Source organism: Salmo trutta, chromosome 5 (assembly GCF_901001165.1).
Source record: "Salmo trutta chromosome 5, fSalTru1.1, whole genome shotgun sequence".
Lineage (NCBI taxonomy): Eukaryota > Metazoa > Chordata > Actinopteri > Salmoniformes > Salmonidae > Salmo > Salmo trutta.
The window spans coordinates 49,229,692-49,253,970 of NC_042961.1; the positions used below are offsets into that span (position 1 = coordinate 49,229,692).

The window sequence follows — 24,279 nt, forward strand, 5'->3', positions numbered from 1 at the left end:
AGTAAACCTTTGTTATTAAATATGTGAAGCACAAACCCTTATTTTATAGATGCTATATCAGAACAGGGGCAAATGCCAGATGGGGTGGTCCATTTTATTTATCCTCTACCCCCTCCCTCCTCCCTCTCTGAGGACGACTTTGTCAACCACTTTGAAAAAAGGTTGACGACATCCGCTATTCATTCACTCAGCCTATTGAGTCCACTAGTGTCACTCACACAGAACTACCCTGCTCCTTGGTGTCTTTCTCCCCCCTCCCTCTCCAGACGACATCTTTCGAATAGTGAGGTCTGGCTGCCCGACAACCCGACAACCTGCCCTCTTGACCCCATCCTCTCCTCCCTTCTCCAGACCATCTCTGGAGTCATTCTCCCATTCCTGACTTCCCTCTTCAACTCAGCCCTGATCACTGGTTGCGTCCCCTCAGACTTCAAAATGGTATGAGTTGCTCCCCTCCTCAAGAAACCAACACCCAACTCATCTGACGTAAAAACGATAGACCTGTAGCCCTTCTTTCTTTTCTTTCCAAAACACTTGAGCGTGCTGTCTGATCAAGTTTCTCGTTATCTTTCTCAGAACAATCTTTTTGACCCTAACCAATCAGGCTCCAAGACGGGTCACTCAAACGAGACTGCTCTTCTCTGTGTCACGGAGGCTCTCCGCACTGCCAAAGCTGACGATCTCTCCTCTGTTCTCATCCTCCTACCTTTATCGGCTGCCTTCGACAACGTGAACATTCAGATCCTCCTCTACAACCTCGCAGGATTGGATCCTACCTTGCAGGCCGCTCCTACCAGAAAACATGGAGAGGATCTGTGTCTGCACCACATACCCTCACTACTGGTGACGCCCAGGGCTCAGTTCTAGGCCTTCTCTTCTTCTCTCTAAACACCAAGTCACTCGACTCTGTCATATCCTCACATGGTCTCTCCTATCACTGCTACGCGGATGACACTCAACTTCTTTTCTCCTTCCCCCATTCAGATACCCAGGTGGGGATACACATCTCTACGTGCCTGGCAGAAATCTCAACTTGGATGTCAGCCCACCACCTCAAGCTCAACAAGATGGAACTGCTCCTCCTCCCGGGGAAGGCCTGCCCGCTCAAAGACCTCTCCATCACGGTTGACAACTCCATTGTGTCTCCCTCCCAGAGTGAAAAGGACCTTGGCGTCACCCTGGACAACACCCTTATTGTTCTCTGCAAACATCAAAGCAGTGACCCGCTCCTGCAGGTTCCATCTCTACAACAGCTGTAGAGTACGACCCTACCTCACACAGGAAGAGGTGCAAGTCCTAATCCAGGCGTTTGTCCTCTCCCGTCTGGACTACTGCAACTCGATGTTAGTGGTGCTCGCCGCTTGTGCCATCAAACCCTTGCAACCTATCCAGAATACTGCAGCCCGCCTGTTTTCAACCTTCCCAAGTTCTCTTATGTCACCCCACTCCTCTGCACACTCCACTGGCTTCCAGTCGAAGCTCGCATCCACTACAAGACCATGGTGCTTACCTACGGAGCAAGAAGAGGAACTGCACCTCCCTACCTTCAGGCTATGTTCATACCTAACTTCGTAGTGACTGGGTTTATTAATACACCAATCAAAGCCAAATTAATAATTTTAGGCTCATGTTAACCACTATTATCGCACACAGTGTGAATCCATGCTTCTTATTATGTGATCTACTACGCACATTTCTACTCCTGAACTTATGTAGGCATGCCATAACAAAGGGGTTGAATACTTACTGACTCAAGACACCTCCGCTTGTCATTTTGAATACATTTATTTTATTTTTTTAAGAAAAAAAAAGCTAAGCCCTATTTTGCCCCCTCGTAGAGCCGGTTAAGGTTCACACATTCTCACAGTTGTCATACTTAAGTAAAAGTAAAGATAGCCTACCTTAACAGAAAATGACTCAAGTAAAAGTTAGTCACCCAGTAAAATACTACTTGAGTAAATGTCTAAAAGTATTTGGTATTAAATACACTTAATTATAAAAAAGTAAATTAAATTGCTCAAATATACTCAAATATATAAGTATAAATAATTCTACATTCCTTATATTATGCAAACCAGACAGCACAATGTTATTTATTTTGTATATTTTTACAGATAGCCAGGGGCACACTCCAACACTGACATAATTTACAAACGAAGCATTTGTGTTAGTGAGTCTGCCAGATCAGAGGCAGTATGGATGACCACGGACATTCTCTTGGCAAGTGTGTGAATTTGACCATTTTCCTGTTCTGCTAACGTATGGAGTAAAAAGTACATCATTTTCTTTAGAAATTTAGTGGAGTGAAAGTAAAATCAAATAGTACATTTTTTTATTAGATTTTTTTTACTCATTTGGGTAATCAACTTATTGTTGAGAGATAGAATAGTAGAAAACAAAGGGTGCGATTTCGAAATTTGCTTGTGCATCAGAAATGTTATTTTTTTTATGTCAGTCACTGACAGTCACTGAATTAGCCCATGTCAGCTAAACATTTTAAGATTGGTAAAGCCCCGGTATATCCAGGGATGGGCAACTGGCTGCCCGCCGTTTTGTAGCCGCGTGGATCAATTTCACAAAGAATAAAAATCTAAAACATTAATATGACGGGGTCTTATTAACTTACTGTTGAGTTAGTATTGTAGAACACCTGGGATGTGCACCTTTCCCTTTCAAGAAAATTCAATACGTACAGTACATTTAAATGAAGAAAATAAACACATTAAAAGCATTTCTGTGAAGCTTTGTGATTGACAAGGACAGGTTTGGTGGACAACAAACTTTAATGCATGCTAAAGACAGATGAAAGGCAACGTTTGTACTGAGGGTTTGGTGGGACTTTTTAAAATACATCATGACTAGGTCACAGAGAGGAAGTTTCCATGACACTGCAGCTTGCAGTGCATCGTGGTCTCATGGCCTATTCCCAGGACCTAACCATTATATGTGGGTTTTATATATGTGGGTTTTCAAGTTTAATTTGATGTTGTTAAGAATATCTTAATTCGCTGTATAAGTTAAGAATGTTTCTTGTTGCTCAAAGTTTTCTACTGCCTGTATATTTTAGAGCTATTGATACTCACAGACTCTAATCTGCTGCCAATAAATGAAGAGATTTACATTTCAACTACCACCAGCAGAGCTATTGAAGTAAGGGGCCATGTTCAGTACGCAAACAATGTGGAAAGATGCAGATAGAAATGCCATGAATAGAGTTGTCGTGATTCCTTAGTCTACATCCCAGAGTGGCATGTTTCTTATACAAAATAAATGTCTATCTGAATGTTGGCTAACGTTATATCCTGCTGAACATTTCTCCATTTAGGTGTCTGTTTAATACCTGCTACAGCAGCATCCATTTGTTGAGCTGGCTCAGACTTTAGACGGTCAGCTTGTGCTCTCTGAGATGAATCCTCTTCTCCCCCAACGTATAAGTCACAGTCCTGCAAATGAAAAAAAAATCTCAAGGTTTAACAAGTTAAAATTAATGGTTTTATCCTTTGACATGTCAGCCAATCGAATCATTTCAGAATTTCACACAGGGGGGCACTTTGAGACAAAAACAGAGACTTTGTTCAGATGAAAATGTTACCTAGTCTGTATTGTCATGTGCTATTCCCACCTGGAAGTGGGAACTATGGAATTTTCATCCCAAATTGTACTACTCACTCTTTAACCACAACATTACCCTCGAGCCAGGTCTACATCTAGAAGACTTATTGTTAGTTCATTTTGTGGGCTGACAGAGGAGATAGCTTTTCCTTCTAACACCAATAATACTTTATAAAATATTTAAGGTTTATTTTAAAATAGTAACCATCAGAGTGATACAATTACAGCAGTTAATAGTACGGCAAGATAAAATGTTCACTTCCAGTAAGCTATAGTGACAATTCATTTTGTACTAACGGCAGAACCAGCTCCCCAGTTTGTATGTAAAGCAATCTCAGAATACACAAGTCTAGCAGATCTTTATCATCCAAAAGAAGAATGAATGAACAAATGAATACAAATAAATCTTCTATCAGTCTACTCCTACCTTTTATAAACAAGTTGGGACGCATCCCATGGAAACCATCCTCAGAGTTAACCACACTCCACCTTCAACAATTTTAAAGTAATCAAGAGTGGCTATAACAGAGCTTGGTGATAAATCGACCCATTTCTTGCTATAATGATATCAGCGATAAATTATTATTAATTATTTTGGGGGGAGGTGATAGATGGTCGATATGAACAAAAAGCAATATCGTTTTCTTTTTTTACTATTTTGCTCAATAACAAATACAACAATCCCGCCAAAAATTATGGACAGCTACTTTACATTCGTGGCAGGGCTGTAGACTATTTTTTTCTAGTGTCAAGTAAGACAACTGAGACGGTAGCCTATGATTAAAAAAATAAAATATTTAATCTAACTTTGCAGGAAATGCATGAGTGATATTTTAATATGCAACCTCTCAAAGTAGGTTTCAGAATTATCAGATTTATTTTTGGCTCTTCAGAGAATTTGCCAACATCTTTGTGCATATTGGCCCATAGGCTATATTATTCAACACCTGCGGAAGAGGGAATTCAAAACACTTAGGGTGTTTTCCCATATAGTCCTCTTTAAAATAACCGATCTCAGTCCTCTTTAAAGTGAACTCTGAGGTAATTTTGTTTGCAAAAGTACTCAGTTCGCTTTGTATTCACACTGCCCTTCCCATTGAATGAGGAGAAAACTCTTTTGCCAGTTCACGTCACCTATTTTGTGGACTGAGTCCTCTTTGCATTCACATTGCTATGTTTAGAAAGGAACCAAGATCATTTTCCCAACATGCACTCTGGGTTTTTACAAAGTGCAGGACAATCCATTCAATCAGAATGTGTTATTGGACAGCTAGATATACCTACTTACATTTAGGAAGCTAATAGATTGCATTTAATTAAAATATGACACATAATAATTGTAATCAGAAGATACGATTAACATGTACATTTGATTGGTAACAGAATAAATGGAATAACTGCAGAACAAATAAAGCTGTAATGAAAATTGTACACCCAAGGTAGGCTACTGCCCCTTTAAGAGCTAGAATACTTTTGTACCTTATGTTGTGATTCTCACTAAATATACTGTCTTCTCACACTATTCAAACCCCACAATCAATAAACAGCTTATGAAGCTCTCTTAGCCTATAGTTACATATTGCAAACAAATAATCTGAATTAAAAACTCCACACATTTTGGAATTTCTGTAAGTCCTTGACAATTGCTAATCAATATCTAAAAACAGCACACCATTTTCTTCCCTTTTTTGTGGTTCCAATGTGAGGGGTTGTGGAGCTTTGCATTCGCATTGTCCTTAAAAAGGGAGCCGGACCGCGGAATTCAAGCGAACTGAACTCAGACCACCTCTGGAAATGGTCTCAGTTTGGTTCACTTCGTGGGGGCTCTTTTAAGGGGTCTGAGTTCTTTTGGAGTGTTCACAAAAAATTAGGCGAACCGCACTGAGTTCATACAAATGGTCTGAACGGGACCAAGTGTGAAAACACCCTTAGCTAGATTGCGGCAACTCTAAATATGATATTGTTGCTAGATAGCCATGTAGGCTACTTTATTCATCTATCAGTAAATGTAGGCTAATGTCCTACAAAAAATTTCAAGCGCTAGGCCTAGGCTACTTGATGTGGGACTATTCACTGCAAATGGCGCATTCCGCTCCGCAGGCGCTTTAAAACCAGACTAACTACAGCCTACTCCGGTTGTAAAGTGGTGCCATGAACTCAATATTAAAGAGGTGATGAATACATGATATACTCACAGAAAGCTGTGCCTCTCCTCTCTGTATCTAGCACACCAGTACAGTAAATTCCGGACTATAAGCCGCTACTTTTTTCCCACGCTTTGAACATCGCGGCTTAAACAATGACACGGCTCATATATGGATTTTTCCCGCTTTCCAAAAAATTTTCTACAAAAAAACACATTCTGTGACGTGCTCAGTTTTTGGCAGCATGAAGCTTTCATTAGACCAATGAAATTGCCGAACGGGTTAAGGTCAAAAACATTTTTGTTTACTGTTTAGATTAAATCGAGCGCTCTCAAACTTCCCATCATTCTGATTACGGTAGTCATTTTGTCACCCTCATCATGGCAAAGACACGGAGAAATGCATATGATGCAGCTTTCAAGTTGAAGGCGATTGATCTGGCTGTTGGAAAAGGAAATAGAGCTGCTGCACGGGAGCTTGGTCTTAATGAGTCGATGATAAGACGTTGGAAACAGCAGCATGAGGAATTGACTCCGTGCAAAAAGACAACTAAAGCTTACTGCTATTTTTTTATTTTTTGTTACAAGCCGTGTTTCGTTAAAGCCTATTTAATTACGGTACCGTAATTTCCAGACTATTAAGCGCACCTGAATATAAGCCGCACCCACTGAATTTTAAAACAAATATTATTTTGAACATAAATAAGCCGCACATGTCTATAAGCCGCAGGTGCCTACCGGTACATTGAAACAAATGAACTTTACACAGGCTTTAACGAAACACGGCTTGTAACAAAAATAAATAGGCTTTAACGAAACATGGCTTGTAACAAAAATAAATAGGCTTTAACGAAGCACGGCTTGTAACAATAATAAATAGGCTTTAACGAAGCACGGCTTGTAACAAAAATAAATAGGCTTTAACGAAACACGGCTTGTAACAAAAATAAATAGGCTTTAACGAAGCACGGCTTGTAACAAAAAATACAAAATTAGCAGTAAACAGTAGCCTACCAAGAAAGTCATTGGTCACCATCTTCCTTCTCCTGTGCACTGAAACCATCTCCTTCGGTGTCGGAGTTGAATAGCCTCAGAATTGCTTCATCCGATATCGGATCGTTTTCATTGTCGCTCTCGTCACTTTCATCCGGAGGCAAATCCCCCGCTGAACCCTCTTCAACACGCAGCAGTCCAGCCTTTCGAAACCCGTTGATGATAGTGGATTTTTTGACAATGCTCCACGCTGTCAGGACGCACTGGCAGACTTGACCATAAGTTGCTCTTCGCATGCGGCCCGTTTTAGTGAAGGATTTCTCCCCACTTGTCATCCAAGCCTCCCGCTGAACATGGAGCGCCACCTTAAATGCACGATTTACACTGATGTCGAGTGGTTGCAAATACTTTGTTGTGCCCCCAGGAATCAGGGTGACAAAATGACTACCGTAATCAGAATGATGGGAAGTTTGAGAGCGCTCGATTTAATCTAAACAGTAAACAAAAATAGTTTGACCTTAACCCGTTCAGCAATTTCATTGGTCTAATGAAAGCTTCATACCACCAAAAAACTGAGCACGTCACAGAATGTGTTTTTTTGTAGAAAAAAATTTGAAAGCGGGAAAAATCCATATATTAGCCGCGTCATTGTTTAAGCCACGACGTTCAAAGCCTGGGAAAAAAGTTGCGGCTTATAGTGCGGAAATTACGGTAATTACAACAGGGGGGGAAAAAATTCTGTCATACCGTACACCACGGCTTTCAGGCAATCAGCATTCAGGGCTCAAACCCCCCAGTTTAAAATGACATTTTAGTCATTTAGCAGACTTATAGGAGCAATTAGGGTTAAGTGCCATGCTCAAGAACACATAGTTCATCCAATCAGGTCACAGATTTAAACCCACAACATTTTACATTTTAGTCATTTAGCAGACGCTCTTATCCAGAGCGACTTACAGTAGAGTGCATACATTTTATTAAAAAATGTAAATACTGGCACCACATGGGAATTGAACTGAGCTACAGTGGAACTACCTTACGGTTACTAGCCCAACGCTCCTAACTAGAGGTCGGCCGATTATGATTTTTCAGCGCCGATACCGGTACCGATTATTGGATGGCCAAAAAATGTCTGTGCCGATTAATCGGCCGATTATTATTATGATTTTTTTTCCTATGTTTATATATATACACACACACACACACACAGCTCTGAAGTGACAACGATACTGAAGAGTCTGCTTAGGAGACAAATCCTCTCAACTGTTTGAATAATTAAAATAGAGTTTAAGTTACCTGTGATGAATGCTGAAAACAAAAACTGTAATTTCTATATGCAGGAAATCCTATTTTAATAATGGGCGTGGTAAGAATTAACTACCAAAGTGCGAGTCATAATTCCCATGACACCTTCTAGCAAAATCTGAAAAGCGGTTCCTTCATTTATTCCATAGGATATTTTTAGATTAACTTAAAATAAGGTCTGTGTTTGGTTTAGGCTTACACCACCTTGCCAATTTTCTAACTGTGTAGATATCCATAGGATATAACTCTGGTCAATATAAGCAAAGATACTTTTTTTTGTAGAGTGGATTTATGAAAATATGTTGACAAACGTTACCTAGTGAGATTTACACGGGTATCAAAACGCCGAGGCGGTTTAAGCACAAAACACAGACCTTATTTGAAGTAGATCAAGACATTCTCTATGGAAGACATGAACGGTAAAATAACGAAGGAACCCCTTTCAAGTTCAGCCGCAAGTTATTACAGGAATTATGACGCGTCGACTATTTCTCTCTAAACCATATACCTTTGACTATTACGAGCCTGCTGCTGCCTACCACCGCTCAGTCAGACTGCTCTATCAAATATCAAATCATAGACTTAACTATAATATAATAAACCTTAGGTCATTAATATGGTCAAATCCGGAAACTATCATCTCGAAAACATTATTCTTTCAGTGACATACGGAACCGTTCCGTATTTTATCTAACGGGTGGCATCCATAAGTCTAAATATTCCTGTTAAATCGCACAACCTACAATGTTATTTCATAGTTCCGTAAAATTCTGGCAAATTAGTTCGCAACGAGCCAGATTCTGTATACCCTGATTCTGCGTGCAACGAACGCAAGAGAACTGACACAATTTCACCTGGTTAATATTGCCTGCTAACCTGGATTTCTTTTAGCTAAATATGCAGGTTTAAAAATATATACTTCTGTGTATTGATTTTAAGAAAGGCATTGATGTTTATGGTTAGGTACAGTCGTGCAACGATTGTGCTTTTTTTCTTTTTTTGTTAAATCATCCCCGTTTGGCGAAGTCTGCTGTCTTTGTTAGGAAGAAATAGTCTTCACAGTTCGCAACAAGCCAGGCGCCCCAAACTGCTGCATATACCCTGACTCTGTTTGCAAGAGAAGTGACACATTTTCCCTAGTTAAAATAAATTCATATTAGCAGGCAATATTAACTAAATATGCAGGTTTAAAAATATATACTTGTGTATTGATTTTAAGAAAGACATTGATGTTTATGGTTAGGTACACGTCGGAGCAAAGACAGTCCTTTTTCGCGAATGCGCACCACATCGATTATATGCAAAGCAGGACAGGCTAGATAAACTAGTAATATCATCAACCATGTGTAGTTAACTAGTGTTTATGATTGATTGATTGTTTTTTTATAAGATAAGTTTAATGCTAGCTAGCAACTTACCTTGGCAACGTAAAGCAGGTGGTTAGAGCGTTGGGCTAGTTAACGTAAGGTTGCATCCCCAAGCTGACAAGGTAAAAATCTGTCGTTCTGCCCCTGAACAAGGCAGTTAACCCACCGTTCCTAGGCCGTCATTGAAAATAAGAATGTGTTCTTTAACTGACTTGCCTAGTTAAATAAAGGTTTAAAAAAAAAAAAATCCGCAAATCGGTGGCCAAAAATACCGATTACCGATTGTTATGAAAACTTGAAATCGGCCCTAATTAATCGGCCGTTCCGATTAATCGGTCGACCTCTAGTCCTAACCTCTAGGCTAAGATGTCATTGTTTAACCATCAGTTACCTAGAAAAACGTTTTTAGAACATGTCAAAACAGAACAGCTCAAACCAAGCTAAAACTTTAGCTCATCAGGTTCAAACAAGGTAACAAGGCACTTGTCAAGCTTGGTCTAAATTCACTCTCTATTAGCAACGTTCAGCATCAAAAAAGTAAAAGGCAGGAAACAGTATAGCTCATTTCAACAGGAAGCTACACACACACAGGCTCAGCTCGCCTCCACGCTCTTGCCCTCTTTTTCAGCCTTAGCAGAGTTGCAAAGATGGTGAACAGAAAGGTGCAGATGATGGCACCAAAACATCCTCTCTTTTTCTCTGCCCTTCATCTGTCCATCTTCACCAACATGGTCAGACGACCAAGTTAACCAGCAGTGAGGCCTCTCCTTACTGCTTTCCCAGACATTTTCCAGTTCCTTTTCTCTCCACCCTCCTCTCAGTCTCTGGGCAACAGACAACTTTAGCCTCTGCTCCGTCTGCCTGAAGGAGTATCCTCGGTGGTGCTATAGTTTTACACGATCTTAACAGTATGCAAAGCATCTAGCTATCTGAACAAATATGAATGCCCTCCAATCTGGACACTGTCCTGCTGGACCTGTGTAAAAGCATCAAAAGTCTTTCCTTGATTGCTTGCATTCTATCTCCTTGCCTCCTTTCTCAAAACGCATCAGAGGTCCATTTCATTGCATTTAAGGAAGGGGGTGAGGAGAGAGGACGTGAGGAATTGAGGAAAGATTTAAGGTTCAACCCGAAGTGTCACAACCTACCTCTTCATTTATATCCATTAGCAGGGTGTTTTCAGCCACCCCACTCTTACCCCGGGTCAAAGGTCAAAAACGTTCAGATGGTCTGGATCTGAAATAAGTATGGGATAATAGATAAATTAACCAATGTAACAATGCTAATTAAATACCCTTAGGATAAAAAAACAGCATACATTTCCGTTACAAGTGTTGGTAAAAACATTATTAGATGCTATATTGTAAATGGTATCTCACTGAGAGAAAGCACTAGATCTGACCTTGTTTTACTGATCTTAGATTATATAATACTATTCCCCCCCTAGATTTGGAGATGGTAAGCAGATCCTAGATCTGTGCCTAAGGGGATCTTTTACTGGGCTGCCCCAAAATGACATGGTAAAGGAGAACCAGTATTATCAAATTAATTAATGATCTGGAAATGGTATGTTATTATGGCACTCACTAACCATTTTGCCAGAATTTACTTCACTGACAGGTAGCAGGATGACAAAATACCCAGCTAGCACATTTGGATCGTTGGAAGTTGAGGGAACATACGTTTTTGCTTTCTCATTGGTTCTGGGAACGAAGCCATAAGTTTCCTGACCGATAAAACTGAACGTTTTTTAAAGCATCTGAGAACGAAAGTAAACATTTAGCCTGTTCTGGGAACACACATTGTTTGGTTGCAGGGAGGCTCTGCGAATGTTTTACTATGGTTCCCTGAAAGCTTTCCTGGGAGGTTTCATTAACATTCTGAGAATGACAATTATAGGTTATTTGAAGATAATTAATAACGTTATGAGAACATGTTTCAATAAGACTTTAAATAACACTGCCAGCTTAGTTTGGGTTAACTGTTTTGAACTCCAAGCACAGATATGACACATGGAACTTCATTTGGTTAGGCATTAATAATGAGAAGAGAAAAAAATGTTTTATTGTGGCACATGGTCAGTGAGATTCAAACCTATGATCTTCTGTTCCCTATTCATGGAATTATTCCACTGCGCCACAAGGATGGAGTTAGCATGCCATCTTTTTTTTTACTTATACAAAGCCATTCCTTTTAGTCTATTCAAACAGACCCTATTTCAAAGGAAACAAGTACTCATTAAGATCTGGTGTGGCCAATAATTGGACGAAGCCAACACACCTGAACACACTTAACAAGATCGAGGCTAGAGAGTTTTATTGAAGCTGAGAAAGGAATGTAAGTTTTTAAATAACATTCTTATAACGTTATTAATGTTTTCTTGTCCTTCTAAGTTTTCTTAATGTCCTGAGAACATGACTTTAAATAGAACCACGAGGAAACCTGCAGAAAAAGTTATGCTGAAGTACTGAAATTCCCACAGAAGACCTTTCTTTCTTAACATTCTCTGAACGTTCTGAGAATACAACTTTAAATAGAACCATGAAGAAACCTGTAGAAAGTGTTATGCTGAAGTAATGAAATTCCCACAGAAAAACGGTTGTTTTTTAACATTCTCTGAACGTTCTGAGAATATATTTAAATAGAACCATGAGGAAACCTGTAGAAAATGGTATGCTGAAGTACTGACATTTCCACAGAAGAATGTTGTTTCTTAACCTTCTCGGAACAATTTGAGAACATTACTTTAAATAGAACCATGAAGAAACCTGTAGGAAACATTATGCTGAAGTACAAATATTCCCACCTAAGAAACATATGGTTCTCAGAACGTTATGTGCTAGATGGGTATTCTGCACCATTCCCAGAACATTGTGGGAAGGTTGTATTCTGGGATGGTTGTATGCAAAATAACCATAGGACAACCATGGCTCTCACCAAGCTCGAATAAGCATATGGTTCTCGGAGTGTTAACGTTATGCGCTAGCTGGGTACATATTTAGTTTTCACTCATAAACAGCCATGAATCTCCCCTTTTCCTCCATTTCTACATTGAATTTCAAGCAAAACGGATGTCCCTCACAAAGCGTGAGACACTTCATTTACAGCAAATAACCTGCCACACAACAAGTACGCTACTACATCACACGCTGAAACACTTTTGCATTGCATGTGTAACTCTAGCCCACGTAGCATATTATGAATATTTACATTCGCCATCATGCATGTGTGCACACGTGCAATCACTCAGTTAAATCAGAAAATATGACTGTTGGAATTGATGACGCAGAGCGCACCGATTATGCTAATACTAGCCTAACAACAAGCCTCACAATTTATTTGAAAGGCTTCTATTGACGTTATTAAAATATAAAACAAACAACTTGTCTATTGCCTTGTTGATTTAAACTATTATTTGAAAGTTTAATGTATTCTCACTAGCATATCACATACTTTCCGCGACCCAGCTCACCTCAATACATCTTCCAGAGAGTTCAGCAATCTAATAAAAAAATGTTTTTCACTTTCACCATAAAATGCTGTCGGAGTGAGGTGGTGGGAGGAACCATATGAAACGAGAAAGACTATCTTTCATGACTGACTGTTTCTGACCAAATTTGCAATCAAATAGGATGGAAAATGTAAATATTCTGGTGTTCACGATCACATTGCCGAAGTTTGATTTTGTAATTAACATTTTAAAAGCATGGATAAAGTTTTGGTTCAGTCCGTCCAATATTCTTTCAGTTTCGTTTTTCTTGAAATTGGAAGCAAGCAGTTTTGTTTCGACCAACAGTTTACAGAGAAGGAAAGAAGGGTTAGAAGTTAGAAACAGTTCACATTAATGGATATATAGGCTTTAATCTTTACAGTGTGTTCTGATCACAGCTCAGGGAGGCGATGGTGACCATAATCCCTCTATTTCACCAGGAAGACCCTACAGTGGCTTGTATTCATTGATGCCAACGGAAGGCAATAAAATATTTCGCCAATAGAAGAAATACATAGATATACACAGTACCAGTCAAAAGTTTGGACACACCTACTCATTCAAGGGTTTTTCTAAAATGTTTACTATTTTCTACATTGTATAATAATAGTGAAGACATCAAAACTATGAAATAACACATTAGAAATCATGTAGTAACCAAAAAAGTGTTAGACAAATCAAAATATACATTATATTTGAGATTCTTCAAAGTAGCCACCCTTTGCCTTGATGACAGCTTTGCACACTCTTGGCATTCTCTCAACCAGCTTCATGAGGTAGTCACCTGGAATGCATTTCAATTAACAGGTGTACCTTGTTAAAATAAATTTGTGGAATTTCTTTCAGTTGTGTTGTGTTAGGGTTGAACTGGCTATTTGTTTGCATAACCTATATAATATACTGGGGAAGCTATGCTACAATATTACGTATATAAACTACAGATAAGTCAACTGCTGAAGACAAGAACTACACCCGGCAACAGGAAGTGCGTCACGAGGCTGGGACCAGCCTGCATGCCGACCATAGGATGAGGAAGTTTAAACCACGCTCATCCTCGCTCTGACAGGCCAGCAATGAGCGGGAACTATCTCTGTCAGAGTATTTAAGGATGAACAAAGGATGTGTCGCTCTCTTCTCTGTTTGGCCTGCATGGTGTTACAGGGAGACCGTATATACAAACATCATATTTTCAGTTTGTACTATCATTCTATTTATGAATTACATAATCATTTCAAAACTAAGTTGCATGGTTTGTTTATATCCTAATACCATATTCGAATTGACGCGACTTGACAGTTGTGACAATGTAGGAGTGGTATTCAGCTGTTGTATTTGGTGCATGTGACCAATAAAATTGAATTTGATAACATTTGATTTGATTAGGGGAAGGGTTAGCTAAAATAGATAAGGTTAGTGTTATTGGAAGGGTTAGCTAACATGCTAAGTAGCTGTAATGTTGCTAGAAAGTAGTAAGTAGTTGCTAAGTTGCTAATTAGCTAAAATGGTCTGGGATGAGATTTGAACATGCCACCTTTGGGTTGGTAGCCGTTGGTAGCCGTTCGGGTAGCTATACGTTCCCGCCCATCCACCCATCCATTCATTCCAACTAACCACCAAGTACCTTTTGTTTTTGCCTTAAGTAACCTATCTATCTAAGGTAACCAGTTCTACAGCTGCACCATCGAGAGCATCCTGACCGGTTGCACCACCGCCTGGTAAGGCAACTGCTCGGCATCCGACTGTAAGGCGCTTCAGAGGGTAGAGCGTACGACCCAATACATCACTGGGGCCAAGCTTCCTGCCATCCAGGACCTATATACAGTGAGGGGAAAAAAGTATTTGATCCCCTGCTGATTTTGTACGTTTGCCCACTGACAAAGAAATTATCAGTCTATACTTTTAATGATAGGTTTATTTGAACAGTGAGAGACAGAATAACAACAAAAAAATCCAGAAAAACACATGTCAAAAATGTTATAAATTGATTTGCATTTTAATGAGGGAAATAAGTATTTGACCCCTCTGCAAAACATGACTTAGTACTTGGTGGCAAAACCCTTGTTGGCAATCACAGAGGTCAGACGTTTCTTGTAGTTGGCCACCAGGTTTGCACACATCTCAGGAGGAATTTTGTCCCACTCCTCTTTGCAGATCTTCTCCAAGTCGTTAAGGGGTCGAGGCTGATGTTTGCCAACTCGAACCTTCAGCTAACTCCTCAGATTTTCTATGGGATTAAGGTCTGGAGACGGGCTAGGCCACTCCAGGACCTTAATGTGCTTCTTCTTGAGCCACTCCTTTGTTGCCTTGGTCGTGTGTTTTGGGTCATTGTCATGCTGGAATACCCATCCACGACCCATTTTCGATGCCCTGGCTGAGGGAAGGAGGTTCTCACACAAGATTTGACAGTACATGGCCCCGTCCATCGTCCCTTTGATGCGGTGAAGTTGTCCTGTCCCCTTAGCAGAAAAACACCCCCAAAGCATAATGTTTCCACCTCCATGTTTGATGGTGGGGATGGTGTTCTTGGGGTCATAGGCAGCATTCCTCCTCCTCCAAACACGGCGAGTTGAGTTGATGCCAAAGAGCTCCATGTTGGTCTCATCTGACCACAACACTTTCACCCAGTTGTCCTCTGAATCATTCAGATGTTCATTGGCAAACTTCAGACGGGCATGTGTATGTGCTTTCTTGAGCAGGGGGACCTTACGGGTGCTGCAGGATTTCAGTCCTTCACGGCGTAGTGTGTTACCAATTGTTTTCTTGGTGACTATGGTCCCAGCTGCCTTGAGATCATTGACAAGATCCTCCCGTGTAGTTCTGGGCTGATTCCTCACCGTTCTCATGATCATTGAAACTCCACGAGGTGAGATCTTGCATGGAGCCCCAGGCCAAGGGAGATTGACAGTTCTTTTGTGTTTCTTCCATTTGCGAATAATCGCACCAACTGTTGTCACCTTCTCACCAAGCTGCTTGGCGATGGTCTTGTAGCCCATTCCAGCCTTGTGTAGGTCTACAATCTTGTCCCTGACATCCTTGGAGAGCTCTTTGGTCTTGGCCATGGTGGAGAGTTTGGAATCTGATTGATTGATTGCTTCTGTGGACAGATGTCTTTTATACAGGTAACAAACTGAGATTAAGAGCACTCCCTTTAAGAGTGTGCTCCTAATCTCAGCTCGTTACCTGTATAAAAGACCCCTGGGAGCCAGAAATCTTTCTGATTGAGAGAGGGTCAAATACTTATTTCCCTCATTAAAATGCAAATCAATTTATAACATTTTTGACATGTGTTTTTCTGGATTCTTTTGTTGTTATTCTGTCTCTCACTGTTCAAATAAACCTACCATTAAGATTATAGACTGATCATTTCTTTGTCAGTGGGCAAACGTACAAAATCAGCAGGGGATTAAATACTTTTTCCCCCTCACTGTACTAGGCGGTGTCAGAGGAAGGCCCAAAAAATTGTCAAAAACTCCAGTCACCCAAGTCATAGATGGTTCTCTCTGCTACCGCATGGCAAGCAGTACCGGAGTGCCAAGTCTAGGTCCAAAAGGCTCCTTAGCAGCTTCTACCCCCAAGACTGCTGAGCAATTAATAAAATGACCACCCGGACTATTTACATTGATCACCCCCTTTCTGTTTTTACACTGCTGCTACTCACTGTTTAATATCTATGCATACTCACTTTACCCCTACCTACATGTACAAATTACCTTGACTAACCTGTACTAGGTACCAGTACCCCCTGTATATACCCTCGTTATTGTTATGTAATTTTATTGTGTTACTTTATTGCATTTTTCTATTTAGTTTATTTAGTAAATATTTTCTTAACTCTATTTCTTGAACCGCATTGTTGGTTAACGGCTTGTAAGTAAGCATTTCACGGTAAGGTCTAGACCTGTTGTATTCAGCGCATGTGACAAATGAAAATGCATTTGATTTGATAGTAAACGTTTACATTAGTCTACGAGACCAGTCTGGGCTGCCATGATTCATGTGACACATCTTGTCGTGAGACCCAGCTACGACGGGCTGGACACTGCACTCTCCCTGGAGGTAATTCTACACTTTACAGTAAAACAATACAATTAAACATGGCTGCGCCTGACACCTTATTTCTTATATTGTGCACTACTTTTGAACCCTATTTTTTAAAATGTGTTTGCTACGTAGAGAACATTTGCCATTAAATTTCTTTGGACCAAGCAGACTTTGGAGGGAAAGTGTTCAATGGCTCGGATTCAAGCCACACACATTTTAACCAATACACCAATTAGTCTGCAAAATGTTCATTCATGTTCAAGACCATTCTTCAATACGTGCCATTGAAAACGTTATGCAGTCTGCTTCGTCTAAACGAAACTCAACGTAGTCTATTCCCCTTGCCATTTGAGTGAAATGAAACTGAAGGAAAAGTATAGACGGACTGAACCAAATGATGCTATATATATATATTATTTTTTTTACGTTAATTACATTCTAATAACGTGTAGGCTAAAGTTATATGTGAATACAGTGAACTACTGAACATTTTCAAAATGTGATGGCATGAATGTTGTCAGTCTGGCACAATAGACAGATTCATTCTTATACATGGTTCATCCCAATGGCATTTAGTACAGTAGCTGGAACAGTTGATTATGCATTGTCATTGAGCTGCATGGTGATATGCAAGTTAGTCGTGTCTCGTGAAATGTTGCTTATCAAACTGTCTAATAGCTTAAATCACAGGGCAACTTGTGTTTTTATCCTAATGAAGTGAACGTTTATACAACCTGTAAGCCTACGAAATTGTAAATATAATATCACATTAGCTGATTATAAACCAAGGTTGCTGCAGGCTAATACTTTTAACGAATGCAAATGTTTGATAGGGGTAACCTAATATATGTCGTTTTTTTTCAACATTCTCATGATCCGATTATGCGGCATTGATAAACATTTTTATTCATTCTATGGGGTGTCTAAATTACTACAACATTTCACTTCACTGTTACGCACATATTTTTATTGAATTCCAGTTGTGTTCCAGACATTTTCTGAAAATGAAGTGTCCTCGATGTAACACGCTTTGTGAGGAGGGACAGACGTTTTGTTTGAGATGCTGATGAGTCCTGTCGGCTGTTGGCCTATTTCTTCAAATATTAACAAAATACACTACCAACTAGAAAACGGCGTTCATTCAAACAAAAATCTCTTCACATTCACAAGTAGATTGAATACATTTACAAAAAATAAATGCATCAATGGTTAAAAAAAAGTATATCGTAACATCGTGAAAATTGGGCCTGTGATCATTTTATGAATATGATAGTTTACTTGTGTATATGATATATATATATATATATATATATATATATCTTCTAACCTTTTTATTAAATTAATAATAATCAAATCTGTATTGTATTCCCACAAACTACGAACAATCAAGATAGTAAGATCTGGTAAAACGAGTCATTGCCAAAATATTTGCCTTGTGTATAGGCCCTGCCAACTATTGCCCAAGGAATTTCATGTTAGGTAACTGATAAACTATGCTCCAGATAGAGCCTGTTCTTAGTCTTTGATCAAGGATCAACATATTCCAACCCTGTGTGTGTGGTGGGGGGTCTTACCCTGTATCAGTGTCAATAGTGGTCCTCTGTAGCTCAATTGGTAGAGCATGACGATTGCAAAAGGATAGTGGGTTTAATTCCTGGGAACACCCATATGTATGCACGCACGACTAAATCGCTTTGGATTAAATAGTCTGCTAGATTGCATAATTATCATATTATATACACTTAACCCTATTCCGATAAACTATTGGCCCATTGTCTGTATACAGTATGTATTTATTATGGATGCCCATTAGTACATTCCAAGGCAGCAGCTACTCTTCCTGTGGTCCAGCAAAATTAAGGCAGCTATATACAAAAACATTACATTACATTATGTGTGTGAACTCAGGCCACTACTCTACTACTACATACACTATCGTTCAAAAGTTTGGTGTCACTTAGAAATGTCCTTGTTTTTAAAATAAAAACAAATTTTTTGTCCTTTAAAATAACATCAAATTGATCAGAAATACAGTGTAGACATTGTTAATGTTGGAAATGATTATTGTAGCTGGAAACATCAGATTTATTATGGAATATCTACAGAGGCGTACAGAGGCCCATTATCAGCAACCTTCACTCCTGTGTTCCAATGGCACGTTGTGTTAGCTAATCCAAGTTCACCATTTTAAAAGACTAATTGATCTTTAGAAAACCCTTTTGCAATTATGTTAGCACAGCTGAAAACTGTTGTTCTGATTAAAGAAGCAATAAAACTGGCCTTCTTTAGACTAGTTGAGTATCTGGAGCATCAGCATTTGTGGGTTCGATTACAGGCTCAAAATGGCCAAAAACAAAGTACTTTCTTCTTGTAATCAAACCCACAAATGCTGATGCTCCAGATACTCAACTAGTCTAAAGAAGGCCAGTTTTATTTCTTCTTTATTCAGAACAGTTTTCAGCTGTGCTAACATAATTGCAAAAGGGTTTTCTAATGATCAATTAGCCTTTTAAATTGATAAACTTGGATTAACTAACACAGGGCCGCAGGTAGCCTAGTGGTTAGGGCGTTGGACTAGTAACCAGAAGGTTGCAAGATCGAATCCCCGTGTAGGCCGTCATTGAAAATAAGACTTTGTTCTTAACTGACTTGCCTAGTTAAATATAGGTAAAATAAAAAAAACATGCTATTGGAACACAGGAGTGATGGTTGCTAATAATGGGCCGATGTAGCTATTCCATAAAAAATCTGTCAGCTATGATTGTCATTAACAATGTCTACACTGTATTTTGGATCAATTTGATATTATTTTAATGGACTGAAAAATTGCTTTTCTTTCAAAAACAAGGACATTTCTAAGTGACCCCAAACTTTTGAACGGTAGTGTATCTGCAAAACAAAATCCATGTGTACGTGTGTGTATGGTGTGTATTTGATAGTGTGTGTGTATGCTGTGCATGAGGATAAGGGAGTGGGAGGGCTGTATCATGAACAGTTGTCAGAATGAAGACTGTCAGTTTAGTGCTTTTTCTCATTGGTGTTATATAATTAAGCAATAAGGGCCGAGGGGGTGCGGTATATGGCCAATATACCATGGCTAAGGGCTGTTCTTACGCACGACGCAACGCAGAGTACCTGGACACAGCCCTTAGCCATGGTATATTGGCCATATACCGCACCCCCTGAGGTGCCTTTTTGCTATTATAAACTGGTTACCAACGTAATTAGAGCAGTAAAAATAAATGTTTTCTCATCCCTGTGTTATTCCCTGACCCAGGTTATTCCCTTTCCCTAACCCTAACCCTTCCATGTGGCTCAGTTGGTAGAGCATGGTGTTTGCAACGCCAGCATGGTGTGTGCAACGCCAGGGTTGTGGGTTTCATTCCCATGGGGGGCCAGTACAATTTTTTTTTTTAAATGCATGAAATGAAATGAAATGTATGCATTCACTACTGTAAGTCGCTCTGGATAAGAGCGTCTGCTAAATGACTAAAATGTAAAATGTAATATGGTCTGATATACCACAGCTGTCAGCCATTCAGGGCTCAAACCACCCAGTTTATAATGGAAAATAAAGCATCTGATAATGTTTCACCATCTTTTTGATGTGCTGCAACATGAGCTCATCTATTATCCCAAACGTGTTGCAGAGCCAGGCAGTCTAAAAGATGTGACCTATGACCGGGGTAGGAGTGAGGCGGCTGAAGACACCTTGCCAATGGACAGTTCTTCAGATGAAGAGGTAGGGTTTGCTGTTCCTCTTTCACCCACAGGTTTTTGCAGATAGAAATTTATTGTATAACTTATCATACAGAATCAATAACCTTGTCAGTTCAATATACAGTACCAGTCAGAAGTGTGGACACACCTACTCATTCCAGGGTTTTTCTTTTATTTTACTATTTTCCACATCTATGAAATAACACATATGGAATCATGTAGTAACCAAAAAAGTGTTAAACAAATCAAAATATACTTTATATTTGAGATTCTTCAAAGTAGCCACCCTTTGCCTTGATGACAGCTTTGCACACTCTTGGCATTCTCTCAACCAGCTTCTTGAGGTAGTCACCTGGAATGCATTTCAATTAACAGGAGTGCCTTGAGAATTTCATTCCTTCTTAACCTCTCTAGGGCAGGTGGCACCAAATCGTCCCACCTACGTAACAGCCAGTTGAATCCTGTGGCGCGATATTCAAATACCTTAGAAATGCTATTACTTCAATTTCTCAAACATATGACTATTTTACACCATTTTAAAGACAAGACTCTCGTTAATCTAACCACACTGTCCGATTTCAAAAAGGCTTTACAACGAAAGCAAAACATTAGATTATGTCAGCAGAGTACCCAGCCAGAAATAATCAGACACCCATTTTTCAAGCTAGCATATAATGTCACAAAAACCCAGAAGACAGCTAAATGCAGCACTAACCTTTGATGATCTTCATCAGATGACACACCTAGGACATTATGTTATACAATACATGCATGTTTTGTTCAATCAAGCTCATATTTATATCAAAAACCAGCTTTTTTACATTAGCATGTGACGTTCAGAACTAGCATACCCCCCGCAAACCTCCGGTGGATTTACTGAATTAGTCACGATAAACGTTCACAGAAAACATAACAATTATTTTAAGAATTATAGATACAGAACTCCTCTATGCACTCGATATGTTTCGGTGAAAGCACATTTTACAATATTCTCAGTAGATAGCCCGGCATCACAGGGCTAGCTATTTAGACACCCACCCAGTTTAGCACTCACCAAAATGAGATTTACTATTAGAAAAGTTTGATTACCTTTGATGTTCTTCGTCAGAATGCACTCCCAGGACTTCTACTTCAATAACATATGTAGGTTTGGTCCAAAATAATCCATAGTTATGTTCCATCAGCGACGTTTTGTTCGTGCGTTCTAGACACTATCCCAATGGTAAATAAGGGTCGTGCGCATGGCGCATTTCGTGACAAAAGATTTCTAAATATTTCATTACCGTACTTCGAAGCATGTCAACCGCTGTTTAAAATCAATTAAACATTTTTCTCGTAAAAAAGCGATAATATTCCGACCGGGAATCTGCAATTAGGTAAACAGCCGAAAGAAAATACATCACGGGGTCGATTCGGGCATGCGCCTAAGCCTTTTGTCTGCTGATAGACCACTTAGCAAAAGCGCTCGTGTGTTTCAGCCAGGGCTTTGAATTACGTCATTCAGCTTTTTCCCGGGCTCTGAGGGCCCATGGAAGCCGTAGGAAGTGTCACGTAACAGCAGAGATCCTTTGTAATGGATAGAGAGAATCAACAAGGGGAAGAAATGGTCAGACAGGGTACTTCCTGAACAGAATCTTCTCATGTTTTGGCCTGCCAAATGAGTTCTGTTATACTCACAGACACCATTCAAACAGTTTTAGAAACTTTGGAGTGTTTTCTATCCAAAGCTAATAATTATATGCATATTCTAGTTTCTGGGCAGGGGTAATAATCAGATTAAATAAGGTATGTTTTTATCCAGCCGTGAAAATACTGCCCCCTAGCCATAAGAGGTTAACTCTGAACTCTGAGGTAATTATTTTTGCCAAATTACTCAGTTCTCTATGTATTCACACTGCCCTTCCCCTTGAATGAGAACTCAACTCTTTTGCCAGTCCACTTCACCTATTTTATGGACAGAGTCCTCTTTGCATTCACATTGCTATATTTAGAAAGGAACCAAGATCTTTTTCCAACATGCACTCTGGGTTTTTACAAAGTGAATGGCTTGTCCTGCAATCAGAATGCATTATTGGAGAGCTATATATAACTACTTACATTTTGGAAGCTAATAAGATTACATTTAGTTAAAATATGAGACATAAATTGTAGTCAGAAAATACTATTAACGTGTACATTTGATTGGTAACAGAATAACTGCATAATAAATAATGCTGTAATTGAAAATTGTACACCCAATATAGGCTACTGCCCCTTTAAGAGCTGGACTGGATTTTGTTCCCTATGTTGTGATTCTCACCTTTCTGTTGTCTTCTCTCACTATTCAAACCCCACAATCAATAAAGAGTTTATGAGGCTTTTAAACTATAGGTCACATATTGCAAACAAATAATCTGAACAAAAAACTGCACACATTTTGGAATTTCTGTAAGTACCTGGCAATTGCTAATCAATATCCAAAAACGGTACACTTTTTTTTCTACAAACCTGCACATCATTATCTTCTCTCTTTTGTGATTCCAATGTGAGGGGTTATGGCAGGGGAAACGGTGTTGCAGTAGTCGAGTGTGTGGTACGGGAATAATGACAAGCGAACCTGGGGAGCTTTGCGTTTACATTGCCCTAAAAAAGGGATCCGGCCCGCAGAATTCAAGCGAACGGAACAGACCACCTCTCGAGTTGGTCTCAGTTCAGTTTACTTTGGGGGCTCTTTTGAGGAATCTGAGTTCTTTTGGAGTGTTCACGAAAAAATTAAGCGAACCGCACTGAGTACACCAAAAACTTGGCTGAAAGGGACCAAGTGTGAAAACAATGTAGCTAGATTGCGGCAACTCTAAATATGATATTGTTGATAGATTAATAAATTAGCCTACATGGCTATCAGTAAATGTAGCCTAATATCCTACAAAGACTTTCCCGCGCTAGGCCTGGGCTACTTGATGTGGGACTATTCACTGCAAATGGCGCATTCCGCTCCGCAGGCGCTTTAAAACCACACTAACTACAGCCTACTCCGGTTGTAAAGTGGTGCCATGAACTCACTATTAAAGAGGTGATGAATACATGATATACTCACAGAAAGCTGTGTCTCTCCTCTCTGTAACTAGAACAACGTTAGTTGCTTTGAAAGCTGTATTTTTCCCACAATAGCATTTTAATCAACGGTCATAAGCTTGTGCTTTTCAGAATGCATCTCTCATCCGGTGGCCCACGCGTGTTTATCGAAGGAGGAATGATTACTGGGTAACTCTGACATTAACCAAACTGGAACTGTGAGTACTGCCTAGAGCACAGTTAATGTACTGCCACGAGTAAATGTACCGTTCGAACTACAATTTATGAACACTTGCCAACTGGAAAAAAAAAAGTGATTTGTTATACTGTTAACCACCGCTACCTCAGCTGAGCGTCGTTTTCCGTCGGAGTAATCCTCTCAAGGTTCAGTTTGTTTTATTGTTCTCAATACTACTTCTGTTATCTAATTTGTGTTCTTTCTTTTTTTAATGCAGGAGTTCGTTTTCAACTCACTCAATATCGTTAGTCTGAATGCTAGGGGTTTGAGAGCTCATACAAAAAGGAAAGCCTTATTTTTATATTGTAAACGCAGT

General features: G+C 39.5%; 2 protein-coding genes across 5 annotated transcripts in view; one reads left to right on the plus strand and one right to left on the minus strand.

The window, feature by feature from the left end:
* The window catches only part of LOC115194358 (up-regulator of cell proliferation), a 29,332-nt gene extending 5,325 nt beyond the window's left edge, over positions 1-24,007 (minus strand). The window contains exons 1-3 of one of the 3 annotated variants that reach the window (XM_029754004.1): positions 23,748-24,007; positions 10,569-10,656; positions 3,341-3,443 (exon numbers count right to left, since the gene is read on the minus strand). In XM_029754004.1, coding sequence (XP_029609864.1) covers positions 3,341-3,443; positions 10,569-10,586 — 121 coding nt within the window. In that variant the 5' untranslated portion in view covers positions 10,587-10,656; positions 23,748-24,007. Of the gene's footprint in view, positions 1-3,340; positions 3,444-10,568; positions 10,657-12,892; positions 13,094-23,747 lie in introns of those variants that run through there. The other 2 variants (XM_029754003.1, XM_029754005.1) reach the window with 2 other exon arrangements.
* LOC115194356 (receptor-type tyrosine-protein phosphatase eta-like) overlaps positions 16,859-24,279 on the plus strand; it is a 54,040-nt gene continuing 46,619 nt past the window's right edge. Inside the window, exons 1-2 of one of the 2 annotated variants that reach the window (XM_029753994.1) lie at positions 16,859-16,966; positions 20,602-20,693. In XM_029753994.1, the coding sequence (XP_029609854.1) occupies positions 20,629-20,693 (65 nt within the window). In that variant the 5' untranslated portion in view covers positions 16,859-16,966; positions 20,602-20,628. Of the gene's footprint in view, positions 16,967-20,517; positions 20,694-24,279 lie in introns of those variants that run through there. The other variant, XM_029753999.1, reaches the window with a different exon arrangement.